Raw genomic sequence first — 26026 nt, forward strand, 5'->3', positions numbered from 1 at the left:
GAAAGTAAAATGTTGCAGATCCGAGACACCTGAAACTAAAAACAAAAAAAACAGAAGTTTCAATCCAAGCAACAAAAGGAAAAAGAAAGAAGAAAATATGAAGAGAGAATATTAGATAAAAAAACCCCACATTTAATGATTAGAAAATGAATTAGAAATATATAACACTTAGGGCATGTTTAACTAAGTAGTTTACATAATTTTAGTGAAATAGGCAATCTTTAAACATAATTAATATAAAAACTCGACAATTATACTAATTGCCTCAGAGTTTGATATTTGACACGGGATTAGTTTAAATTGGATATTGTGCCCATTCATATTCATTTTTAGAGAAAGTCTCCCAGAAGAATTTAGGAAAAAGTAACCTGTAGGTCTTTTTAATTTTCTTTAATTTTGAATTATATTTCTATAGTTTATTTTATGTCATTCCTTGTAGATTAAAATTAATAATGAATTATTAACCTTTTCAAAACAAAAATACTTTTGAAGTTTATATAAAATTTTATTTAATAAATTTGGTGAAAAATGAAAAATAAAATTTTATTTAATACATTATTTATATTTTTATAATTTTTTTATGAAAATTCTATATATATAAATTATTTATAAAACAACCAAATTATATAAATATTAACTCATAAAAATTATATAATTAATTATAAAATTATTTAATATCTTAATAAACATATAAAAGTTCTTAATTTTGTTTTAAAAATTTCAAAGGTTAAAAAATTTAATGCATCAAACTATCAAGGTTCAGTTAAAACAAAATAAATTCTAAGAATCTAATTTAAAATTGGGAGAAATTATAAAAATTAAGAATCCATTTCTCGTTAATGTATTTCATTTAATATTTGGTTATTTGTTTTCAAATATATTTTACACACTTGTTCATTTAAATGAATAAATGAATCGGGGGGTAAAGAAAAATAGAATACAGGGAGTCGGACTGCTCTTCACTTAAGCAATTTGGGCCTGTAATCCCATACATTTCATTACGGGCCTGAGTCGGGGGGCGCAAAAGCCGTTGTAATCTGACGTGTCACTCAGAGAATTGCACCCTAACTGCTATCGGAATCGATCGGGTCCGTCTTCCGTGCTCATCCATAAAAGTAAATCTGGGCCAGATTAAATTTGGATGGTCCAAATTTATTAATATAAATGGCCTAAATTTTTTTAATTCAAATTTATATTTATATTTATTAAAATAAAAATTTATAATTTTTTATAAAATACATTCATTATCAATCTGAATAGTATTAATTTAGTTTCGGCAATCTAATTTAATATTATAATTTTTTAAATTGATTATTTATATGTATTCTGAACAGTTCATATTCGATATCAAATATTTATCTGTAAGGTCCAAATTTAAAGTTTTTATTTTTATTTTGATGAATACAATATTAAAAAATAAAATATATAATATTTTAATTATAACTTTTAAAAAATATTTTTAAAAAAATTATAAGTTAAAAATTTTAAATCTAAATTGTATAGAGCACATTTAAAGAGTCAATAAATATAAAAATATAAAAATTTTAATATTAATATTAAAAATTAAACACTTATAAATTAAATATAAAAAAAATATTAGTTAAAAAAATATTTTTTATAATTTTTATAAATAATTTTTAAAATTAAATTTATTAAAATTATAATTATTTTTAAAATATTTAGATTAAAATTTATTGATCGAAATTAAAAATTTAAATGGTCCAAATTACATGGTCCAAATTGCATGAGCTCGCAAGATGGTTCCAAATCGATTCAGCATTGCACTACAGTACCAACCCAACGGAATCTTATACTTCTGTATTTGAGTAACTTACTTGGTGAGCTCCGATGAACAATGAATTCTAGTCCGAGTATCATTATCGAGTCGACCCGAAATATCCGGGGCTCTGCTATTTTCTTCTTGTTCACAGTCGCCACCATCAAAGTTTCTCACATTCTCTACCGATATCTTCAATGAGATTCTAGATTTTCCTCGATGTTTTGTTCTTCCTCTTCAGTACTCGGCGATGAGGCTCTACGACGAAGCCGTATCCTCTCAAGCAAGCTCTACTTCGATGCCCCTCAGTACAAGGTACCACTGATAATCTGATATACTTGTGCATGTGAGTGCGCTTTAAATGTGGCTTCTGGACTGAGAATATGACGTTTCAGGCTCCAGTTATCTACTCGGAGTCGTACGATATAGCGTTTCTGGGAATAGATAAATTGTAAGAAATCATACTTTTCGTCACTCAAACCCGATTGCTTCCAGCCATTATTTTATTATAGTTTTGGGTATTGATAATTTAGTCCACCCTGTAAGCTCATGTGGTCATGTCTTCGTAAATAAAAAATATCATAAGCTTGTAATTTGTTATTATGCGTTGGGAAAAGTAGTAGTGTAAAATCTCGATTCTAGATATAATCACATCAGGTTTGGGGATTATATGGATCAAAACTGAAAAATTAGCTGAGCCACATTTCTTGGTGAGATACAATTCGATGTTAAAATGCTTGGTGGGCGGGGGCAGGGCTAATATATGTTTTTCTTGATATCTCCTTTACTGACATGACCTTTTTCTTACGTGAGATGATTTATATTGGTTGCCAATAATATTGTCGGGTACATTGTTATGGTTAACTGTTACTTCCCTGATGCAGGCACCCATTCGATTAATCTAAATGGGGAAACATTTGTCGAATTCTCGTTGCATCTGAAATGCTAGACAAAAATTGCATTATTGAGCCTCTGGAGGCTTCCAAGGTGATCTACTAGTGGTAATTTCTTTGTTACTTAATATTCTTATGAAGCTGCATGCTCACATCTACGGAACCCCCCCTCCCAAAGAAGAAAAAATTGCTCACGCATCTGACAAAATAGTGGCTTTTAGCCAAACAGCATCAAGTCAACTTGATTTCTCTGTATTTTTAACAGGTACGCTCAGAATCATACTTGAATAGCTTGAAGAACAGTTCAAACGTTGCTATGATAATTGAGATATTTTCTATTGGCTTGGAGGCTTGAGCCATTGATTTCTTGTCCTCTATACATATCGTTGCCCCTTTTCTCTCAAATGGTGATTCTTATTGTCTTTCTTCTATTGAATCACGTGTCTAAACAATTATTCAAATGGCATAAAAATTGTTTCTTTTGATTTTTTTTTTTTTTAAATTTTTGCTGGTTCCATTGGACAACATGGTTTTGTTTAAGTTTCACAGAGTTCTTGTCATCTGGCTGGTATTGGTTGAGGCTTCAAACAGCTGATGCATAGCATTTACTTATTTGAACTACATAAGCATAGGTCCCTCTTGTGGCATTGTTTCCCAATCGTCTACTGCAGCATAAAGTTCTCTTCCCATTTCGGAAGCAGGTCAATTGACTATCTATTTCTTGAAGTTCTTTTAACTTCTCTGAAACTAGGGTCTCACTACTTTTCTAATGATAGGTTGGAGGGACTATATTGCCAGCCAAACTTGCAAAAGAGAGAGGATGGGCCATTAACATAGGTGAAGGTTTCCATCATTGTTCAGCCGAAAAGGGAGGTGGATTTTGTGTGTATGCAGACATTTCTCTATGCATCCACTTTGCTTTTGCTCAATTAAATATATCAAGGTATTTATGCATTTACAAGTTATTGTTTACTCCTAACTAATACTTGTATTATGACAATTTTTTATCTGCAAATTTGCAGGGTAATGATCATTGATCTTGAAGCGCATCAAGGAAATGGTCATGAGATGGACTTTGCCAGTGACAGTATGGTCCAAAACTTCTCTCTTCCTGGTATATTAATTTCTCACTCTCACTGATTGATATTTTATGGAAGGCCGAGTCTATATCATGGATATGTACAACCCAAGAATATGTCCCTTTGTAAGTCATCTGTCCTACATTTCCTATAAGTTCTATTTACACCATATATAAAATATAATTTTGCAGTCATAAAACAATAAGGATTTCAATCCTCACCGTTTAACAATGCCATTCTTCAAGTTACAATAAACGGTGAGGATTGAACTTCTTATTTTTTAGTCATGAAGGCTTTAGCACTGTGTGAAATAGAGTTTCAACCCAAATGCTTAAGTTGTTAGGAGAAATACGAGCAGTGGTTTTTATCATTGTCATCGTCATTGTCACCATCTCAATAAGTTCCTTGTTTTTGTCGCTGAATAGGTGCTTTTTGTCATTATTTTGGAGGGTTTGCTAACAAGTAGTAACAATTTTTAATTAAATTCAGAAGTTCATGTGTTATGATATGTGCCTGTTATTCACCTAACTTTCCCATTCTACTTTCCATCTTAGGATTATGAGGCCAGAAGACACATGAATCAGTTAGTTGAAGTGAAGGTATATATATTCATTGAGTGAAAATATTTTATCACATATACGTTTCTTTCTGATCTGCCTCTATAATGATAAAATTCTTCCCTTTCCTTGACAGAGTGGGACACATACAAAGGATTACCTGCAGAAATTAGACAGAGCACTTGAGGCATGTTAATTACTGCATTGTGACTGAAGCCTTGAATGTCCTATTCTATTGGTTAGCTTAAATAATTTTCTGTGCAGCAAGTATCACGAATATCCATTCAATTTTTAATATTTTGCTCATGCAAGGGTAGACAGAATATTTTGTTGAGGGTTTAAAATGATTATATTGTGTATTGATTTGTTCTTTCTCATGTAAATTAAGATTGCTGAGCATAGGTTTGATCCTGTGTTGTAGTTTATAATGCTGGAACTGACATTCTGGATGGTGATCCATTGGGCAGGTTGAAGGTAATGTCATTCATGGATTCATTTTGTTGCAGTATAAGATGAACTCCCTAGAACTTAAGTAGCCTAGTCATTTTTTCCTTGATATGGGTTTTCTATGAGAAAATTATAAGTTGTTATTATGAGATTGTGTTTATTTTTGGATTTTTCATAATTCACCATTGGAGTTTATTGTACTGGTTTGTACATGCAGATCAGTCCTGAAGGAATCGCCCTTAGAAATGAAAAAGTTTTTCAATTTGCCCATGGGAAGAAGATTCCTATTGTCATGCTCACATCAGGTCATTGTCCCCATCCCCTTTTCCTTCTCCAAAACATAATACGAACCACGAGGGCCTTGAAAACCTTTTTCTTTGGCACATAGCCATGAACACCTTCTTTCACTCAAAAATGACTTGAACCTAAAAATTCCATTCACATTAAAATGTGCCTGTTTTGTAGCAAATATAGTCTTATTTTGAAGTCACTGCTGAATGACCATATTTATTCCTTTTGTATATTATATATGAAGATTTTAGGACTGTTTCAGCATCAAATTTGAGCATAGGGTTTTATCCTGATCTTTATATTTTTTCCATGTTTTGTGCGGAAGTCATTGTATCTTTGGGGCCAAGGTTAATCATTGCAGAACTTGCTGACGATCTCTCACAGGAAAACTTCCTTTAAAGTATTTTGTCAACTTATTATGATGTTTAGTCGGTCTCCAATTTCAGGTGGTTACATGAAGTCCAGTGCAACAGTCATTGCAGATTCTATAGTCAATCTCTCGAATAGATGTTTGATCGATATGAGACAAAGTTCAAAGTTTGAATAAGATGCTCTGCAATTCCAGATTAGCCTGTGGTTTAACTATCCCAGAAAAGGTCCGTCACTAGAGTTTCCAAATCATTATCTGGAAAATAATGTTTCTGTATAAATTGAACTTCAGTTTATAGTTTTGCCCCCTTATAAAGGAGGTACAGTATTAATTCGGTCAAAAAAAGGAGGTATGGTGTAACAGATTTGAGTTGCTTGTTCATATCCGCTAATGGGAAAATGGAGACTACATAAATATTATGAATTATAGATAATTATTTAATTTGAAGCATTCAATCAACTCGCTCAACATCTTCCAAAATCATCGCTGGCCATCCTTCAAATAGATAGTGGCAAGTTAATCACGTGACAATACATGAACTGATTTTTCCTTTTTTCAGATGACATGGATTATAATAGGCTGGTCTTTCTCTCAAAATTTTTTCTTATAAAGATGAAATGCCACGTGTTAACAGATTCTCAAGTGATTAGAGGAGACATTGAAGGGTAAGAGTAGTGGAATTCACTGTGCTTTTCCACTTTCTCTGTTTTAGTGGTTTCTCTAGCCATAGAAGAAGATTTAGATCTGCCATATATGGCGTAGAAAAAGTGCAAAATTGAGATCAATTTGAGAGCAAATGTTGAAAGGCTCTGCAATCCAAGTTCAACTCTTCCACGACATATGGTGAATGACCGTTTGATGGAAGCCATATGTGCATGGTTCTTAAACACTCACCGAAACTTCAGGAGTGATGACTTTTTCAAGGATGTGATGACAAACTGCATTATCTCATCATTCGGGGTAAAAAACCACTGAAGAACATGAATGTTCATCTGTTTGAAGGAGAACTCGTTTAGTTTAGCTGAGAAACATGGAACATGCAGGTTTCTCTATTTTGCTCATTTTCGTGAGATGATAAAACAAAATGTGCCTAACACGACGTCAAGAATTTGTCATCCCTTTGATCGGTGGACGTTATCAACCAAAACAAGGGTTGTTTGCTTCATTTGAAAGCGTGACGAAGTAAATCACATAATGGACATCCTGGATTTCAGCAGCATTTCAAACACAAATAAATTCGGATGGAAGACAATTGACATGGAGGTGGAGGCAATGAGATGCTCATGTTCACGCTTATTAGTGGCGACAGACCATCAGGGAGCTTTCAACCATTCCGATATGAACCGAACAGGGTCCGACCCGAAGGCACTTGTGCCTCTTCTCTCGTAATTCAGGGTCGGATGTGAAGGGCTATTCTAATAAATTCAGCTATTAACAAGAACATCACCTTAGCTCTCCCTGTCTCAACTCCCGTTTTTTTTTTTTTTAATCTATCATTTTTTGTATGGTACATCATTTATATGGGCATGGGTCCTCCTTTAGATGGTGGTGTTGATTTATTTCCTGGAGCCACTTATAATAAAATGCATTATTAATCACTTACGAAGAATCTATCATCTTATGCAAAACTTACATTGTTCATTTCCCCCCTAAAATGGTAATCCTTTTCTCCCCACTGGAACGGCATCCTACTTTGAAGGTAGTGCTATGAGAAATCGTACTTTTTTTGTGATGGAATTTGTACCTTCTCATGATGCATATAACATTAGACGCGTACATGTATGAATATATAGAACTTCATATTCTCATACAATTTTAATTTAATTAATTACAAAAAATTTAAAATTTCAGCTATCAATTCAATTAGGAATGTTTAACTTGTATCCGTCTTAATTAGTCCAGTTCCATCCTAGTCATATTGGGATGGGAGTTTGTGAGACGGACCGAACAGACCGAACACGGGATTACTTTCGGTATATTACGTTCCATCCTGAATATTATATATATTATTTTTTATTTTAAACAAATATATTAATTATATTAATTATAATTTTAATATGTACAATTTTTATTTAAAATTAAGTTTTTTATATTGATAATTTTAATGATATAGAGTAAGCAGTACAAGGTAATATCTTTCTTTATAATATATTAATATAATTTATTATTATATCTATTTATTTAATAAATTTTTATCCTCCTCCCATAAAAAAATGTAAGGCATATTTTTAGAAGTTGGGTGTTCAAAAATATAAGACATTTTTAATCTTTTGAGGTGTAATCATTATCTTTTTTTTCAAAAATGCCCTTATTGATAGTAATTTTATATTTATTGTAAGTGTTTAATAGAGGTAAATATGAAAAGATATAGTTAGTTTGAAAATAGGTAACTACTTTATTGGGGGCTGAGATTTTAGTTAAAAATGCCTTACATTTTTAAATGAAGGGAGTACCATATTTCTTGCTTTATTTTCAACTGCATAATTAGCTTAACATATTTCAATTAATGAAGAATGACGATAACTTGATGTTATGCCGAACTTGTCTGTTGTTATTGCTCTTATAGCTTAGAGATCACTTGTAATTGCTATCATAATGAGTTATATATTTATAATTGTGATTTATGTAATTCAATAATTGATTTTAAATCTTTGTAATTTTTGCATTTGTGTTGTTTTAATTTTAAACTTAATAAATTATGTGATTTAAAATGTTAATGAATGTTATTATTCAAACTTTGACACTTCTAATTTTTTTTTTTCAAGACAAGAGTGTTCTGATCCCATCATGTCCCATGAACATCCTTAAATTCAACTAAAAATGGTATTCTTGTTGTCAACATTTTGATATATATATATATATATATATATATTACTGGAAAATTTTCATCAATTTTTCTATAAAAAATGAACTTCCTATATTATAAGAAATGATGATTATATTTTAAATATGGAAGTAAAAAAAAAATTTAACAATTTATTTTTTTAAATCAAAAATTTCATAAGACATAATTTATGGAAGAATTATTAAAGAATCAAATCTATATATTTAAAATAACAAAATTAATTTACTATACTGTGAAGTAATTCTAGAGGTATAAATTTAAGATATATGATATTCACGATTGCAATTAGTGCTCATCAGGCTGAGAGATAATCCAAGCCCTACAATTTATCTCAAAATAATATCTACCATTCATTTTCAATTAATTTTTAGGAATTTTTGATACTGTATTTACTAAGATAAAAAATTATAAAAGAATTTAATATTGAATTTAGATTGTTTTCGGTACTTATCAGAGGGTGAGCGCTGGATTACTCATCACCATGAGTTTTAGACTGTTCAAACTTAAAGTTTTTTTTTTATTTTTATCAAAGTTAAATTTTTTAATAAATTTGTCCATCATCAATTTAGCTAATATAAATTTAGTTTAGATTGACTAACTTAATTTAAAAAATTTTAATTATTTAAGTTGATTATTTAAATGTATTTTAAATAATATAGATATAATTTGAATGATTTAATTTATTATTAAAATTTTTATAAATTAACCATTTAAATATACTTTCAATTTCAATATTATGAACTTTATAGAATGCCAGCGCCTGGTATTCTCATTGTGGTAATAAAAATGTAAAAAAATATTTTCTCTGATCCTATTTAGTTTTATTTATAAATTATATTATTACATTTTTATTATAAATTTTTTTATCCTTCATTAAATGTTGGAAGGAGAAAATATATGATTAAAATATATATGTATATATATTTAATAGAAGTAAGATTAAAATTTATTTTTTAAATAAAGTTAATAATGTCTTCATAATTTCTAACTTTAAATCCAAGTATCCAGTGCTGCAGCTAGATTTAAGGTAAATGTAATGAACTTTCTCTTTTTTTCAGAGTGGGTGGACTTGATTACTGATGTGAACTTGTTTTCAATATTGTGTTGTAGATTAATTTCAGACCTTGTAGTTGCAATTGTTTCAGCAACTTGTGGTGGTGTTGCATTTGCCTTTGCTGGACAACCGGTCTGAACATTCTTGTTCTGAACTTAAATCTTGAGAACTGCAATCTTTGGTTTTGTTGTAACATCTTTTTGTTGAAACTCTAAAATAACAACCCCAAACTATGATTTTACAGGTTATTACTGGATATCTGCTCGCAGGCTCTATAGTTGGACCTGGGGGTTTTAACTTCATCAGTGAAATGGTACAGGTAAAAGAAATGTCAAAGATTTCCTTTCCTTTTTGCTTGTATTTAGATGGGTCTGTCTACATCTTGGATTCACTTTAGCTGGACTTTGTTATTGCAAAGTTCTTAATGCTTGAGAAACGACAATTATAACACTTAACTAAATGCTTGGGTAGTTGTGTGACAATCTTGAAGCTCTATTTCACGTCCATTTGGCTTTTATTTATTTACACTTGACCACACATAGCATAGCAAATGAGAAAGTTATCAGGAACAAAATACGAAAGTGTCATGCAAACATCTAAAAGGGACATGTCATAATATGATTGTAGTACTTATCAGGATTTGAAAGAACATCTGTCTTATTCGCTCTGGAACTTTTCTCAAATGTATATTGCCCACCATTCTCATGGCATGCTTGTAATTATGAGTTATGGTACATATTACCTTTAATTAGTTGTCCTTAAATTGAAATAAATACCACATATGTGTGTAGGTGGAAACTGTGGCTCAATTTGGTGTAGTATTTCTTCTGTTTGCATTGGGCCTGGAGTTCTCCATGACCAAGGTTGGCTTATGCTTCTGATTACTTTTCTTTCATTTTTATGCAGTTTATGCGGTAACTGACTCTGAATTAAATGCCTTGTACCTCTAAAATTTCAGCTTCGAGTTGTTCGAGCAGTTGCTGTTCTAGGAGGCCTACTTCAAATTTTTTTATTTATGTGCTTGTGTGGAGTTGCGGCCTTGGTATTGTTTTTATGTTTTTAATTTACACTCTGAGCTTTCTCTTTGTCACTCTTCTTCTCACGTTCCATAACTAATCATGACATTCAAACCGTAGAAAGCCACTTTTATCATCACAAGTCTTCTGCTCTCATTCATGCCATATTTTTTGTTGCTATCTTATTTATTAACTACTCAAGTTGCCTTTTGATTGTCCCTTTTCTTTTTGAGTAAATTTTTGTCATCCTTTTGATACAAAGAAACTCTGATTCAGAAACCAAATGGTAAGCTACTTATTGATTAATTTGAAACCTTACGTGCTTGTTAATTGAATCAAAGGTTTCTACTTTGGTAAGTTGGAAGGCTAAATTCCTTGAAAGGCCCCAAATTATTTCAAAATTGCTAGTTCTAACAGTAATCCACATTTTGTGGGCAAAATTGAGTTATATAAAGAATGTACAAGTCTTTGCATCTTCTTGTCCATCTATCTTCTTTCTGCGATATTTTCTCTTCTATATTTTACAAGCTTTGTGATGCTTGATGCTCATGGAAATGTGGAATGCTTGATTGAAAGGTAATATAGAAACGGAAAAAAGTGTGTTTTTTTTTTTTTAGCAAAATATTGTTCAAAATATTTTAACCTTAAGTAGTGGTATTATGATCAACTTAGTAATAAATTCTGATGGGAGCTGGTGCTGTCATTTTGTTACTTATTTTCCACCTTATATCTCATGCATGATTTGATTGTTTGGCGTTGCATTTTCAGAGGATATTAGTCCTCAATTTTTTATTCTAATAATTAATATCTCTATTATAAGCACAGGTGGACTTTGATGTTTGGCATTCTGAACTCCATCTCCCTTGTTGTGCTATTTTCAGTTATGTGGTGGTAAAGCTTCAGAGGGAGTGTTGTTGGTTCTTTTCTTTCTATGTCTTCAACTGCAGTGGTATAGCCTTTATCATATCTTATTCCTATCCCATATTGCAGTGTCAAAGATGCATTTCAGGATTCCCATAAATTGTTTGTTTTCTTGACAATTAACCATGTCCAGGTCTTAAAGTTTTTGATGGAAAAGAACACTACTAACGTTCTTCATGGGCAAGTCACGATTGGGACGCTTATTTTGCAGGTATTTTTATCTTTTGTGAATTACTATTTTTCTTCTTTCTCATGTGTGTACTTTGTCTTTTTTTTGTGAATGCAACTATTTTTCTTCTTTCTTATTCTTTCTTCTTTCCTGCATCCTCTATTTTGCGAATATAGACAATGAACAAGTTCATCATATGTTCAATTAATTCTTGTAAAGTTCTTTTGCCATAAAGGATTGTGCTGTTGGACTGCTGTTTGCATTGCTTCCTGTTCTTGGTGGCACTTCAGGTGTTCTTCATGGGATGATGTCCATGACAAAGCTGTAAGTATAGAAATTCTGAAATCTTCGGCTTTTATTGAATCTTTCACAACTTGACCTCTTGCACCCAAATTAAAGTAATTATAATTTATTCTTTAAGCAGCTTTAAATATTTCTCCTTATCTGTATATAGTTATAGTCATCATAACTTTTGAATTTCATGGTGCCTTAATCACTTAATCTAACTTCTCATATATTGAAGTGAGGAGCGCCTTAATCTAATAGAACAAATATACTTGGGTCTGATCCTTTGAAGTTTGGAAATGTGTTTCTGTTAACATGAACTATTCAGTGGCACATATTTTTGTATGTTTTATATGGTGATTTGACTTTGATATAGGGTTTGTTTTGTTTAACAAATCACTACCTTTCCTGTGCCTGGAATTCAAATTTAAGGTGACAAATTTGACATATCTGTGAAGTTGAAATAGCTTGGCACCTCTTTAAAATGTTTGATCAGTTCAGTTGATTGTGTATTCAATCAAATATCTAACATACCATACCCTCTAGAGCTTTTATGTGACATTTCCGTGATAAGCCTTTCCTTATACAGGTTGGTGATGTTGATTGCTTTCCTCTCAGTTCTGTCAATTTTGTCTCGTACTTTCCTTCCATGGTTGCTTAAACTAATGATGAGCCTATCATCACAGGTCTGTATTATATCCTACTTGAAGCTTACCATCACTTACGAAAATTGACTTGGAATTAGGTTCTTCAGAAAGTTTTACCGTTTGGTTATGTATTTTTGTTTGAGTAGTATTATGATATACTCCTGTTTTGTGCAGACGAATGAACTCTATCAGTTGGCATCAGTTGCATTCTGCTTACTTGTAGCATGGGTTTGTTCACTTCCTAAATTTTCATTCCACTGTCGTTGTGCTGTTAGAGATAGAGAACGATAGAAAAGTGGGAGTATATATGGGATCCACTTCCTCTCTTAACACCTTCCTTCCGTTTTCTTGGTTGTTCTCTCTGCCTTTCTTACTGCACTATATGCTTTCCATTTGTGGACTGTTAAGAATAGAGACTCAAGTGTCTGGAATGCACTTCCTCCCTTGGCTTAAGATTAGTATCTAATAATCCCCCCCCCCCTGGCGCAAATACTATATATCCATTCTACTTCATGTCAAGTTGCTAGTAACTGATTGTTTTTATATTTTCAGTGTAGTGATAAGCTGGGACTTAGTCTAGAATTGGGTTCTTTTGCTGCTGGAGTTATGATTTCAACCACTGATCTGGCTCAACATACACTAGAGCAAGTAAGGATGCATGTCCAAATTCAGAAATTATTATGAGTATGAAGTATGTCCGGAATTTGTCACGTCTCTGTTAAGCTATATATATATATATATATATATATTTTTGGGAGACATGGTCTGCTTATCTTAATAAATTGTAGGTGGAAATCTGCAAGACATATAGACATAGAAAATCTAGAATTTTGAGTTATTTTATAATTATGTTTAATTATAATTTGAAAACCTAGGATTTTAGTTGGATTAGGATTTATTAATATTTGTCTTTTATTTCTTCTCTATCTTATCTTTTAAGTTTCATTACAATTAGATTATTGTTGTTTTAAATAATTGCAGCTAGGGCTTTATTAATAGCCCTAGAGTTTCTTCAATATTAGACTTCTTCCTATTGATTAATATTTAGAGCACTTTCCCAGTTGCCCGTATTTATCTCTACCTCAATTTCTTCCTATTTAGAGAACTTGCCCGTTAGCCATATGCAGGTCCATGTGGGTTCCATGCCTTTAGATGTAATCCTGGCTCTCTATCTTACATCCCCCGCCCAGTGCATGATAGAATGGCTTGTATAGAGAGTGAGAGAGAGATGTCTGCAAGTGAAATTTTTTAACAAGCTTTGCGGTCATCAATCATGCATGCTGGATGATTTTCTCAGCATGTGCAGGTTAAAATTGTAGAGATTTATATATTAGGCACATGCATTTTCTTTTATCTACATACCTTGATATCCCCTCTCCTTTTTTCTGTTATTGTTGATATTAGTTGTACAATCTTCTTTTTCATCTGTATGAGAAAATTGGCAAAACTTTGCCGATTAGGAACAAGAATGTTTGGTGTTCATATATATATATATATATATATATATGTTTCTGGAAGGAACCTGACCCCTGTTGCTCAATAATTTTGCAGATTGAACCTATTCGCAATCTTTTTGCTGCTCTTTTCCTTGCCAGCATTGGAATGCTGATCCATGTTCACTTCCTCTGGAATCATGTTGATATATTGCTAGCCTCTGTAATTTTGGTGATCGTTGTAAAAACTGTTGTAGTTGCTGCTGTCGTAAAAGGGTTTGGTTATAACAACAAGACTGCGGTTCTTGTAAGAAATATTTAGTGATTTGAAGGTTATAATGCTATCTTTCCATCTTCTAGTATTTGAGGTACATGAATTCATAAACATTTATAGGTTGGAATGTCAATGGCTCAAATAGGAGAATTTGCTTTTGTTCTTCTCAGCCGTGCTTCGAATCTTCATCTAGTGGAGGTTAGTGCGAAAATGGCTTTTCATCTTCTGATGATAAAGTTTTCAGTCGCATCATGTTGTCATTACGTAAAAGAAATGACCTTGCTGCGATTGCGGGGGCTGTAGCCATCATATTTCTAATCCCTTTGAAATTCTTAGTTAACATGTTGGGACAATCTGGATCTGTTAAATCCTGATTTGCTGATGCACATTGAAACTTGAATGTGTAAATATCATGAATCACTGTGGACTTTAATGTAAATATATTTTCAGGGCAAACTGTATCTGCTGCTTCTTGGGACCACGGCTCTAAGTCTGGTATGTAATATTTTTTGTTTGTTTGAATTAACAGGTACTGAGATGTACGTAGTCTTCCCCCCTTTCTTAGATGTTTGATCCACAATGAATGTTGAAAACAACATACACATCACACACCTAACTTCACATTATACCAAACCCTTTGATATTATTTCAGTGCTTAGCGGTATTGATGTCTTTTTTAAAGTTATAATCCCATTAATAACTTTCTTACGTCATTTCTGCAGGTTACTACTCCGTTACTTTTCAAGCTAATCCCTGCTGTCGTGCATCTTGGGGTACTATTGAGGTGGTTCTCTCCTGACAGTTTAGTGGAGGTGATTCTTTATTATAAAGTTTTCACTTTTTAACTGATATATCCGCTGGATAAGATGTCTTATATGTCCTTTCTGAATGTAGATTGGATTTAAGGTTGATACCCTCCGGTCAGAGAGTGGCAAGCAGCGCATCATTTTGATGGACCAAGAATCACATGATTCTTAGCACTATGATGGAACCAAGGATTTCCGGAATTGCATGTCAAAGTTTTGACGGGGTTCTCCACGGTGTCTAGAAGAAATTAACCTAACTAACTATAAACTTTTTTCTCGAGTCGCTTGAACTCTTTCTGCGATGAACAGTTTGTATACGTAACTGACCGCAGCGATCAAGCAACTCATCGAAACCCCAGTAATGGAAGAACAGGGGAAGAGGGAGGATAAAATAGTTCAAGAAACTTTACTGACAAGAAGGCTTACGGATGAAGTTATGGAGCAGATATTCATTCTTGTAATCTACATTCTTTCTTTCTTTCTTTTTGGTTTTGTTTTTGTTTTTGGGTTGGCAGGGGGTGTTAGTAAATGTATCATATGGTTTTCTTTTTCTTTTTTATCATGTAATTTGAAATTTTAATTGCCCATCGTGCTTGGTAATTTCTGCTAGCGCAATTTGAATATATCAATTTTTTTGTAGCCTCGTCCCCGCTCTCAATTGTATTATTTTGGCTGTGGTTTTTCAAATGCATTCTTGATGCAAGTGTGTGTTTAATATACCCCCTTCAATTGGTTGTTTTAATGAGGATTTTTTTAATCTCATCTGCTCAATTTATAATTTAACTAAAGCGTTTTATGAATAGAGAGCAAAGTTCTAATGGTCTGCCTTGCTACTATGAACAAACAGGTAGACATTTTTAGTTCAACTTCTCGTGTTCACATTGATAAAGACGATACTTGAAATTGCTTAGATACCAATTAAAGTGATTTTTCTTCAGTACAAAAGTATTTTTGCCCCTAAATTATTGTGAGGAGCACTGATTATTTTAAACTATTATTGTATAAACTATCTGACATGCAGAAACCATTAGTGAAGACGTACAATTTCCCAAGATCCTTCAATCTAGTAGCACGAAACTCTCTTGTGAGGAAGGTCACAAATTTAAATAAACACGTGCTTGGGTGTATTTAGGTACATCAGTACGTGTCTGCGTTAAAATTGTCAAGTTTAAAAAAGAAGGTGAAAACGCATAAAAGATACAAAGCCGAATAAAAGTGAAACAACCAACCTAATATCCTGAAGTAGATAATTGAACTTATTAGGAGCAGCATAAGGCAAGTTATGATTCAGCGGCTTTTGCAGTGGCAGATTTTTAGTAGTCACGTAAATAACCTTCCACTACCTCAGAAATCAAACAAATCTTATCACCGTCCCCTCGTTTAAAGATGTGAGCCTATGATAGCTTCTTCTTCTTTAAAGATGAAGATAAGGATCTGAGTCATGGGTTTAGAGTGAACCAAATGAAAAGCCTTTATTTTGTACGAAGAAGAACGAGAATCGCGTCTGGTATGGAGGGAGTAGTCAACCAGGATGCCAGAGACGGAGCCATCGGCCTTTAGCCTTCTTTTTTGTTTATTTTTCCCTGATGTGTTCATACCGGTGCTGATTCATAATGTTTTGTGCTATCTAGGATGGCTCACTAATGACTCAAGGGTGAGTTAATAAAATTATAAATGATGGAAGGGGTGGAGATCAAATTTTAACTGAGTCAAAAGTATAAGGATTAAATTGTACAAAGTCATATTTATGAGATTAAATTTGAAGTGGATCCAAACTATAGAGATAAAAAAAAATAATTTTTATTTTCTTTAATCATAGACAATATTAATATTCTCACATAGGGTGTGTTGTTGTTGTTGTTATACCATGGTCCTTTTTAATTATAAGAAAAAAAATACTTAATTCATCATGATCAAGAAAAATAGTTAATAATAAGCCAGAAGCTATAAATATATATGTTAGAGATGTAATTTTATTTTCAAAAATACTCTCTTTAATTTTATTCCACAATTATATTAATGAAATTGATTAGTGATTTATTAAGTGATGCTCATTTATTAATGAGAATATAAGAGGAATTTTTTTAATAAATGCATTAAACAAAAAGTATTTGTTTCTCGTAAATAAGACTAGATTAAAAGAACATGTATATCTAAACTTTTAGGTATTCTCACAAGAATAAGCGTGCGTTGGGTTTGCAGTGTATCAAAAGTATATTTTTCTAATTGATTTTTTGACTGTTAAAACAGCTTGCACTTTCTTTTTTCTAAATTGACTTTTTCATTGTTATTAGGTTTTGTAGATAGGTTTTCAAAAAATAGAATTTTTTTTAACATGATTTGCAGAAGCAAGTCCTCAAAAAGGATTTTTTTTTTTTTTAAGTAACTATGCTAAAGCCTTGAGGCTCATGTATTGTAATTATATTAGGTTATTTAAGTGACATGTAAGAAGTCTCACATCAAATAAAATTAAATTTAATAATTAATATAAAATAAAAAAATACTTATAAACTTAAGTCTCAAAATTATAAGTTAATATATGGTGTTATTCCATTACTCTTGCTTATTTCTCCTCTTCTTTTTTTCCCGGACAATCACTCTCTATTTCTAATAAAAGGTATTGTAGAAGATTTCACCGGGACTTGAAAGTTTGTTATTGCGTACACATTTAATGCCTAAAATGAAATCACCCTACATGCAATGAGGACTTATGTGTGCTATACTATTTAAAACTTGAAAATTGGGTTAGCCCGATAAGAACTTTTTGTTTGAGCTGTCTTTGATATTGGAAGCTTGTAAATTTATATTTATAAGAGAGATTGTTAGGTTAGGTAAAGTTAGATTTAACAATTAATATAACGTAAAAAGGCTTGACCCATCCACTCTTAGGTTCTATATATTCAAAAAAACAAAAAACTCAAAGTTTATCACAAGCGACTGGTCTATATGAAGTGCATGTAGGATTCTGAACACTCTTCTTGTTGGGTGTAAGAACTTCCTTTAATTTTAGCTGACGTGTGTAATATGAGTTATTGAGTTATATGATCATAATTAATTTTCTTACATGGTTCCGCGGTATTTGTATTAAAAAAAATAATAAATGCATATTTCCTGGTGTAATATGTATATATGGACATTGGACCTACCTTTTTCTCTTTGCTAAAGGATGTTATACTTGCCAAAGCTGCATATTAGCGTCAAACTTGGAAGAAATTTTACAGTAAATCATGTCTGATTCATATTGTCTAATACATTAACCATGACTCCTAGTTTTAAGTGCTCCTTGGAAAACAGATGCAATGATATATAATGATATATATATACATATAAGGTTAAAGTGTATTTTTGTTTTTATATACTTTCCTTTGAGTAGCGCTCGGCACCTTCTATTAACAAGTGGGACATTTTTTTCCTTAAACCATTGCTCAAAGGAGCAAAAATCCTCCTCAATTAGTGATCCATTAATGGAGAGGGATTTTAGATCCGTTAAGGTGTCCAACGCTCCTAAAGAAAAGTATATGAACAAAAATACACTTTAACCTCCTAAAATATGCAAATGAAAATGAGATTTCACAAAATATCATGATTTTAGTCCTAAGGGTCTTTTAGAAATTAATGATTTTTTGTGAAATAACTGAAATACTCCTAGTTTAAAATAAAAATAAATAAACATTAGTAATTACTTTAATTTAAGCAATGATTACTTTTCTTCTGATAATGATCAGTATAAAACAACTAATTATAACTTTCTTTGAGTAAATTTTTTATTCACTGAAGTCCAAATGTTATAAATATCTGTGACTATTTTAGTTTAAATAATGACTACTTTTTGATTAACAATAACCAGAATAAAACATTTAATTACAACTTTTCCTCTACAAATAAGAAGTTGTAATTGCTTATTTGTAGAGGGTAAGTTATAATTATTTGTTCCCTTCTAGTTATTGTTAGAAGAAAAGTAGTCAACATTTAAATTAAAATAATCACTAATATTTATTTTTAAATTAAAGTGTATTCTTGTTTTTGTACTTTTCTTCAAAGAGCATTGGTTATCATGTATTAATAAGTGGGATATTTTTCTCCCTAAACCACTTTTTAGAAGATGAAGGGGGATTTTTGCTCTTCTGAAAAGTGATTTATGAGAGAAAATATCTCACTTATTAATGCATGATGCCCATCACTACTCAAAGAAAGTATTAGGAAAAAAATGCACTTTAATCTTATTTACATGGCTTTGCTGGCGTAGATCTCACAGGAAAAGGCACATAGAAATTAAAATATGCATAATGCTTAAAGTTAATGATAATACATATGCACACGTAGCAGAACAAGAATTACAATCTCGTAACATTATGCTTAGTCCATGTACTATTACACGTCAACTTAATTAAACTTAAAGAAGGCGCGGAGTCGCTAGTTTGAGTTCTAAATCAGGTTCTAAGCCTTGAAAAGTAGCGCACTTTGGTGAAGAGGCAGCCCAATTAAGCACTGAATGATAACTTGAAAGCCACCGTGAGAGACACATCCTTGTGCTATTGCTGTGGCTGCTGCAACCGACATCCATGTTCATAGTCTCAGAAGCACCAACAGCTGAGCAAGAATTTGTTACTGCTTTCACTGTGTTATTATTCTGTCCCCCCACCACCTGCCACGCCACATATATGAGACATTTCTGACACTTAAAAACAATTAAGAAGCTAGCGATTGGGTGAAGAAGTAATGAACCGATCAAGTACTAACATGAAGGAGGGTTTGATAGCGCTTTCTTTTCTTGGCGTGATTCTGACGGAGGAAATATTTCTGTGCATGACTGGCCACTTGGGTTGGTGTTCTTGTTGTCACAAAGTTCTTAGAGATGCCTCTCCAGTCACCCTTCCCCAGCTTCTTCAGCCCTGTCAGAAATATCCGGTGCTCCTCCTCCGTCCATGGCACTCCTGACCACAAATATATACACAGAATCATTAAAAAAACAAAGCACCAGACACGCACGCACGCATATATATATATATATATATATATAAGGTGATGAGGTGCTTTGTATTTTATGCTTCACCTTTATTCTTCCTTAGGGTTCCGGCTAGATAAGAATCAGACATTTTATGATCTGAATTGTCGTTGAGTTCAAGCAGAGAACGTGAGGAGCAGGAGGAGGAGGAGGGAGAAGTGGTAGGCATGAAGGCGTTCTGGGAAGACGGCAAGCAGTCCAAGCTGAAACTTCCTTTCATGCCATGACCGTAACTAGTAGGTGAAGAAGAAGGAAGAGGAGGAAGAGGATCAAATAATTGCACCCCGAAGATCTTGAGGCCACCACCAACACCATCAAGGCCACCTCTCTGAATAATATTACAAGTCCTCGAATTGTGACCCAGGTTTCCACAGTACGAGCATTTCCTGCCCATTCCGATGATCTACTCAGAAGGGGACAAAGGAGTCGCACAAATCTCTATCGAGTGGTTTCTGGGGTGGAAGTATATATATACCCACTCAAACAATTAAACAAACATGTCAATGAAGGAAGTGGGGTGAAAAGGTCCGATCAGGAAAGGCAAAGAAAGTAGAAAGAAAATCAGAACGTAGTTTTCCGTTTGTATTTTTCCTACCCAAGGTTTTGCCAGCAACAACTTAATTAGAATAGAAAAAGAAGTCCTTTTTTCTTGTCTACGGAAAAGGTTATCCTTTATATACCGCACCCATGATTCCAAGTGCAGAGAGAAGGCATGCGAGTTTTCCACCGTGCAAATATATTTTTAATTAGAATATTCTAAATACATGTAATTATCAAACTCAAGTTTTCCCACATCTTCCTAATATCAAACTCAAGTCATTATTTAGGTGTAGATAGATTCGTTAATTAGGTGGAAAAAATTGAGAGTGGGATCTTAATAATTTTTAAGAGTAATTCTGGAAAATCATATAATTAAATTATTGACAAATTTAGTTATTATTGTTAAATGCATGGTGGAGTGGGTCTGCTACATAACATATGACGGGGAATCATTATCAGCAAGTTTAGTTTAGGCAACACGAAACGGTTGTTGAGGGACTGTGAAATCCACCAAATGAATGCATTAAGGAAAGTGGGTGGCTGAAAGGATTTGAATAATGGATATGGAAAAAGAAATCTCACTGCGATTTTGCGTTAATTAAGTATGTACTTAATGGTGATAAACCAACGTCATTAGTTGGAAATTTGGTGATTAACGTTAGACCATTTTGCTCAGTAGTAGTTTTTGTACAGTTCGGATTATTCGGACCCTGATAATCAATAAGAAAATCTTACTCCCTTTGATTTCTTGTCTTTTTGTCTCCTCACTACCTGTCAAAGCTTTAGCCTGTGACCAGTGCTCCACTTGACGGGAAGGCCCACCTCCATATAGATAATAAACATGGTGCATTATTATCAGAGTAAAAGGGAAAGAAATTAAATATATATATATATATATTGATAAAAATGTGACATTTATATCATTTTCCAAAATAATTGTGTGCATTAAATATAAAAAAGCATTTACTTACTATTTTATTAAGAAATAAAATTTATACCAACATTTCTTGTCAAGTTAAAATTAGTTCTTCTATGAAACCACATCCGGTAGCATTTACTCTGACGAATTTTAGGAATAAATTTGAATTAATTAATTAACTTCATGGCAACATATTTTTAGGTAGGAAGTCTAGCTATGATTATAATTAGGTTTAATCACGAGTTCAGCCAGGAAAACTCGGGAGGAAAGTTAAACAATGTAGGAGAACATTCTGTTAATTTACATAAAAATGAATATTACTATATTTTGGCCAGGTTATATAGCTGTGATTGTTTATGCACATAACGTGTGGTTAATTTTAAGATTATATAATATATTATTAAGGTGGGTCTAATTAATTCTTGGGTGACTTGCATGGTGTTACTTTAGTTGCAACTGCGTTGTCATTTAAATGTTGAAGACCAATGAGCAGAGATAGATTACAATTAGGTAAGCATGATTAGCCTTTGTTAACTCAACTCACAAGACCAAGTTAAGAAAGCTTTATTTAGCCCAAAAGCTAAACCATCCTGTCTTTTTCTCGTGTTTGTGCGTATCTGTCCATATTTCACTGTTAGATTCAAATCTTCATGACCATTATTGACGATAGATTATTTGAAAAGATACTTTAACCTCTTTAAGTCCAAGTTGACTATTAAAACTAGCAAAGTTTTAGAAAGGAAAAAAAAAAAAAGGTAATCTGGAGTTGGTCTTCTAGTTTTGCAGCTCCAAAACTGGAATTAATTATATTAAAACACCCCAATATTGACTTTCAGAATATTTTATCAGCTTTTAAGGAACAATTCAAAATTGATATATATTAAAATAAATCATGAATATTTTTTCTTTTTAATCACTTTACTTATTTGTTACCCTTTATTGATGATCTGTATTGAAAATATATAATATAAAAAATTGGCTTAATACAACGATGTGATATTTAGTATTATCAATTTATTTAAATGGGAGCAAATGCCTTTTATAGAAGGTACAAACTCAAAAGCGCGAGCCGTCATGAAAGATTACGTTATTGCTTTGCAATATCAAAATCCATTGAATGAACCCACCAAACCCAAGATGGGTTATTTTCCACTTCAAATAGAAATAATAGTTTGTTCAAATTAAAGCGCTTACACCACTAATCTCCAAAGTAATTTTCAAAAGGAAAACTAAAAAAAAAAAAAAGATTTATGGGTTAAACAAGTTTAATCAGGTAGGCAGTTTTGTGAAATCCAGTGGCGAGGGAACGCATATTCTGATTTGATTAAACTACTAATCCGTATTTTTTGTTTTCTCAACGTTGCCAATGGAGTGGACTCCAGTCCTCAGCGTCATTCATCGTTGTTTTTTTCATTTATAATTATTTTAAGATAAAAGCTTCTTGTATTTGGAATGGCTCAATGAATTCCGGTGAGGCTGAGTTTTGCAAAATTCAGTATGGATGTTCTAAACCGATAACAAAACACAGACAAAAAGAAAGAATGAAATTAAGAATGCTTAATTAGAGTTGCTTGTGTGTTAACTGAACGATCGAGGCTAGTGGATTACTTGTTAGCGTTAGAAGAAGCTTATACCATTGCGTGCTTTGGTTCTGGCCACCCTTTAAACCACGTGCGGCTAGATTTGCGAGTGATCCCTTCGTTAATAAGCTCGTGTTTGATCGTTCATTATTTATTAATTTAATTCCTTAATTAATAACGCATTTATTATGGTAACTGACCAAAATTACAGTAGGCATTACATCGTAACGCATTTCCTAGCTTCCTAATTGGGTCGTTCAAAATATATCGTTCATGAACTTTAACATGCTTTTATTATTAATCATATACTAGCCACCTTTAAACTAGTGCTTTATAGTGGTCCTCGGACTCTCTCTCTCTCTCTCTCTCTTTCACTCTTTGGAAATCGAACGAACGAACGAACGAAAACGTTGCCGTGCATTTAATCCACATATATTTCTTGCAATTGGTTTGGTCTCCCGAAGATCCCTATTTTTATTTTAATATCAACTATAAACAAGTTTTCTGCATATGGCTTGGGTACCCACACTTAATTATTAAAAAAAAATCAGGAAACTCATTTTTTGAAGGAGAAGAGATTCTTTTGAAAAATGATCCTGATAATTTTTCTTCAACCGGGTTGCAAAATTGGCTTTAAAATAAGTCATGTAATTATAAACCACTTAATTCAGAAGATAATTCAGAGGATAGATTGTGAATTTTAACCCATCCATATTTTCGTTGTAGTTTTGGAAAAATGGCACCTAAGGCCTCCAAATTAAAGAAGTTTTTATTTAAGGCCCAATACATTCTAAATTTATTATGTAGCTTAGAGGTCTTGTATGCAAATATATTTTCAAGTGAAAATACACATTTGTCTTTCATTTAAAATGTACAAGTCTCTTGGACATATATACAATATAATGGCTATATATATAATATAACAAGATTCATACATTAATAATACAATATTTGTTAGTCCGTGTGACTTAATTGAATAATAATACATAAGTTTTTTGTGTGTGAGAGTAATATAATATCCATATATAATACGATAAGATCCATACACACAAATACAATATCATACTCATGATGTTATTTTTACAAACAACCAGCAAATGAGTCTTCTCACCAATAACATATTTGCATGTAAGACTCACGGGCCTATAGAATAAATTCAAAATGTATTAAGCTTCAAGTGCTAGTTTCTTTGATTTGGGAGTTTTATATGCTATTCTCCCCAAATTATAATTAACATATTTTTTTTGGTAAACATAACTTTTAATTCATATATTTTACTTACATTTTACATTTGATCTCTATATTTTTTTTATATTTTAGATTCATATATTTTTATTTTTTATTATTTTCAATCACTCTATGAATAGAGTATGGAGATCTTGAAAGAATTCAAAATAATAAAGAATAAAAGTATAAAGACTTAAAATATTAAAAAAACATATAGCAATTAAAAGCAAAATGCGAGTAAAATATAAAAATTAAAAGTTATATTTACCTTTTTCTTCCTTTTTTGGGTAGAATTAGCGTAGTAAAATTTGGCGTCCAAGTTGTTATCCTTTTATTTTGTCTTGAAGTAAGCCCTCTATTTGTACACTTATTTTGATATGAATAATATTCACCTTTCTACGCAAAAAAAAAAAAAAAAAAAAAGATTGGCGTCGAAGTAGAAACGTCCTTTACCATTCTGGCCTGGAAATGGGTTTTTTTCCCACTTCTAGCCATCAAAAGTTTACAGATAAAGTGAGACCAATATATGATAAGGGGCCATGAGTTAAAAGGTGATCGATTTGGGCTAAGCCAGAAACTAAACTTGGCCCAACACAACCGACAAGAGCGGCCTATTCAAGGAAACTGATCCATGATTCTCCCATTTTCTCCTTGGTGTTTGTAAAGCAAACCACATAGTTGACCCAAAAGAGGTAAGCCACGTAGCTGGAGGAAAGTAAACATGATAAAATATTAACTCCATCTCAATTTATAAAATATTTTAAATAAAATTAAATATATTAATAAATATTAATAAATATTATTAAATATATTTTATAAATTTATTTTTTAAAAAATAAAAATGTAAATTATTAAAAAATATTATTTATTTAATATTTTATTTGTGAAAGAATATTAAAAAAAAATATAATGAGTATGATAATTTGGGATGGAAGCAGTGATACTAAACAACAAACAGCTCTCTTATCAAGGGGAGATTCCGAAATATACACAATCCGTGGATTTGTTACATTCACAACAGTCAATTGTTTGATACGCCATCCTTCTCAAAGCTTCCATGTGATGGAATTAATATATTTGAGATCAACTCACTATTTTATTGATATCCCGATGAAGGAAAGGTTTAAGAAATAAATCATATATACCCATACATAATAAATATTTTATCTGATCCTGAATGTAGCAGCCTATTAAGAATTTTGGCTTGATTCTCATTCTCGGTGTAAGATTCCATCTACCTCTACCTACCATATTTATTTATTTATTCACTACAAATAAGCTTATTAAACGGGAGCTATTTCAAAAAAAAAATATAAGTTATTGATACATTAATTGCAAATAACTAATTTAATTTATTTTTTTAATCTCTGTATAGGTAAAAGATTCTTATACTCCCCGTGGTCATTTTTACAAGGCCCTCGCTAACTTTTTCTTTTTCGAAAATAAAGAAATTTGTGTAGATAGTTAAATGCTAACAAGTTTTAGAACACTTAAAAGGTAAGGTTGATAATTGAAGATATTTAAATAATTTTTCAAAATCAACTATAAAGATGGAAGAAAACGAAAAATGCTCAAATGCTGAGATTCCAGTCTCAAATGAAGGGAAAAAAAAAATAGCTTTTCAAAATAGAGTCTTGCAAAATTAATGGTGTTTGGATAAATTTTAGCAAAACTTTGATCTTGGTGCCATAATTGATTTCAAATGGGTATCCAAGCAAGCCTTAAGTATCCTTTGATTGGTGTGACTTCTTGGTAAAATAGGATGGAAATGCTATGAAGAGATGAGGCCAGTCTTGTAGATATTATTTGCAAATGTTTCACTAAATTTTACGAAGAACCTTACACACACACACACACACACACACACACACATTAGAAACAAATGAATATG

The 26026-nt window shown here is 32.0% G+C and overlaps 2 protein-coding genes and 1 pseudogene across 2 annotated transcripts; 2 read left to right on the forward strand and 1 right to left on the reverse strand.

Annotated features, from left to right (window-relative positions):
- Positions 1 to 1759: 1759 nt before the first annotated feature.
- Positions 1760 to 5855, forward strand: LOC129298952 (histone deacetylase 2-like; annotated as a pseudogene).
- Positions 5856 to 9218: 3363 nt separating this feature from the next.
- Positions 9219 to 15503, forward strand: LOC129303552 (K(+) efflux antiporter 6-like; the record flags this gene model as incomplete). Its single annotated transcript, XM_054942931.1, is given in 17 exon segments — positions 9219 to 9286; positions 9370 to 9445; positions 9558 to 9632; positions 10105 to 10176; positions 10272 to 10355; positions 11211 to 11238; positions 11241 to 11278; positions 11384 to 11461; positions 11655 to 11743; positions 12294 to 12390; positions 12526 to 12579; positions 12904 to 12999; positions 13903 to 14091; positions 14179 to 14256; positions 14509 to 14553; positions 14781 to 14870; positions 14953 to 15503. Coding segments are annotated over 17 exon segments (1341 nt in total), but the record flags the coding sequence as incomplete, so codon positions are not given.
- Positions 15504 to 19130: 3627 nt separating this feature from the next.
- On the reverse strand, positions 19131 to 20315 carry LOC129304081 (transcription factor MYBS3-like). The gene is made up of 3 exons (XM_054943718.1): positions 19918 to 20315; positions 19605 to 19798; positions 19131 to 19509 (listed from the first exon to the last, which is right to left on the reverse strand). Exons 1-3 carry the CDS (start codon positions 20261 to 20263, stop codon positions 19258 to 19260), a joined length of 792 nt encoding a protein of 263 aa, XP_054799693.1. The 5' UTR covers positions 20264 to 20315; the 3' UTR covers positions 19131 to 19257.
- Positions 20316 to 26026: the final 5711 nt, after the last annotated feature.

This window comes from Prosopis cineraria, unplaced genomic scaffold, assembly GCF_029017545.1.
Source record: "Prosopis cineraria cultivar Desert tree isolate PC_DT_omini unplaced genomic scaffold, ASM2901754v1 PC2, whole genome shotgun sequence".
Taxonomy (NCBI): Eukaryota; Viridiplantae; Streptophyta; class Magnoliopsida; order Fabales; family Fabaceae; genus Prosopis; species Prosopis cineraria.

Bases quoted from the DNA above. Each gene is read 5' to 3' on its own strand.
- LOC129304081 (XM_054943718.1), bottom strand. From the start codon at position 20,263: ATGGGCAGGAAATGCTCGTACTGTGGAAACCTGGGTCACAATTCGAGG. The intron at 19,799-19,917 runs GTGAAGCATAAA...ATTTGTGGTCAG, and splicing joins AACCCTAAGGAAGAATAAAG to GAGTGCCATGGACGGAGGAG. The intron at 19,510-19,604 runs GTTAGTACTTGA...GTGGCGTGGCAG, and splicing joins GCTATCAAACCCTCCTTCAT to GTGGTGGGGGGACAGAATAA.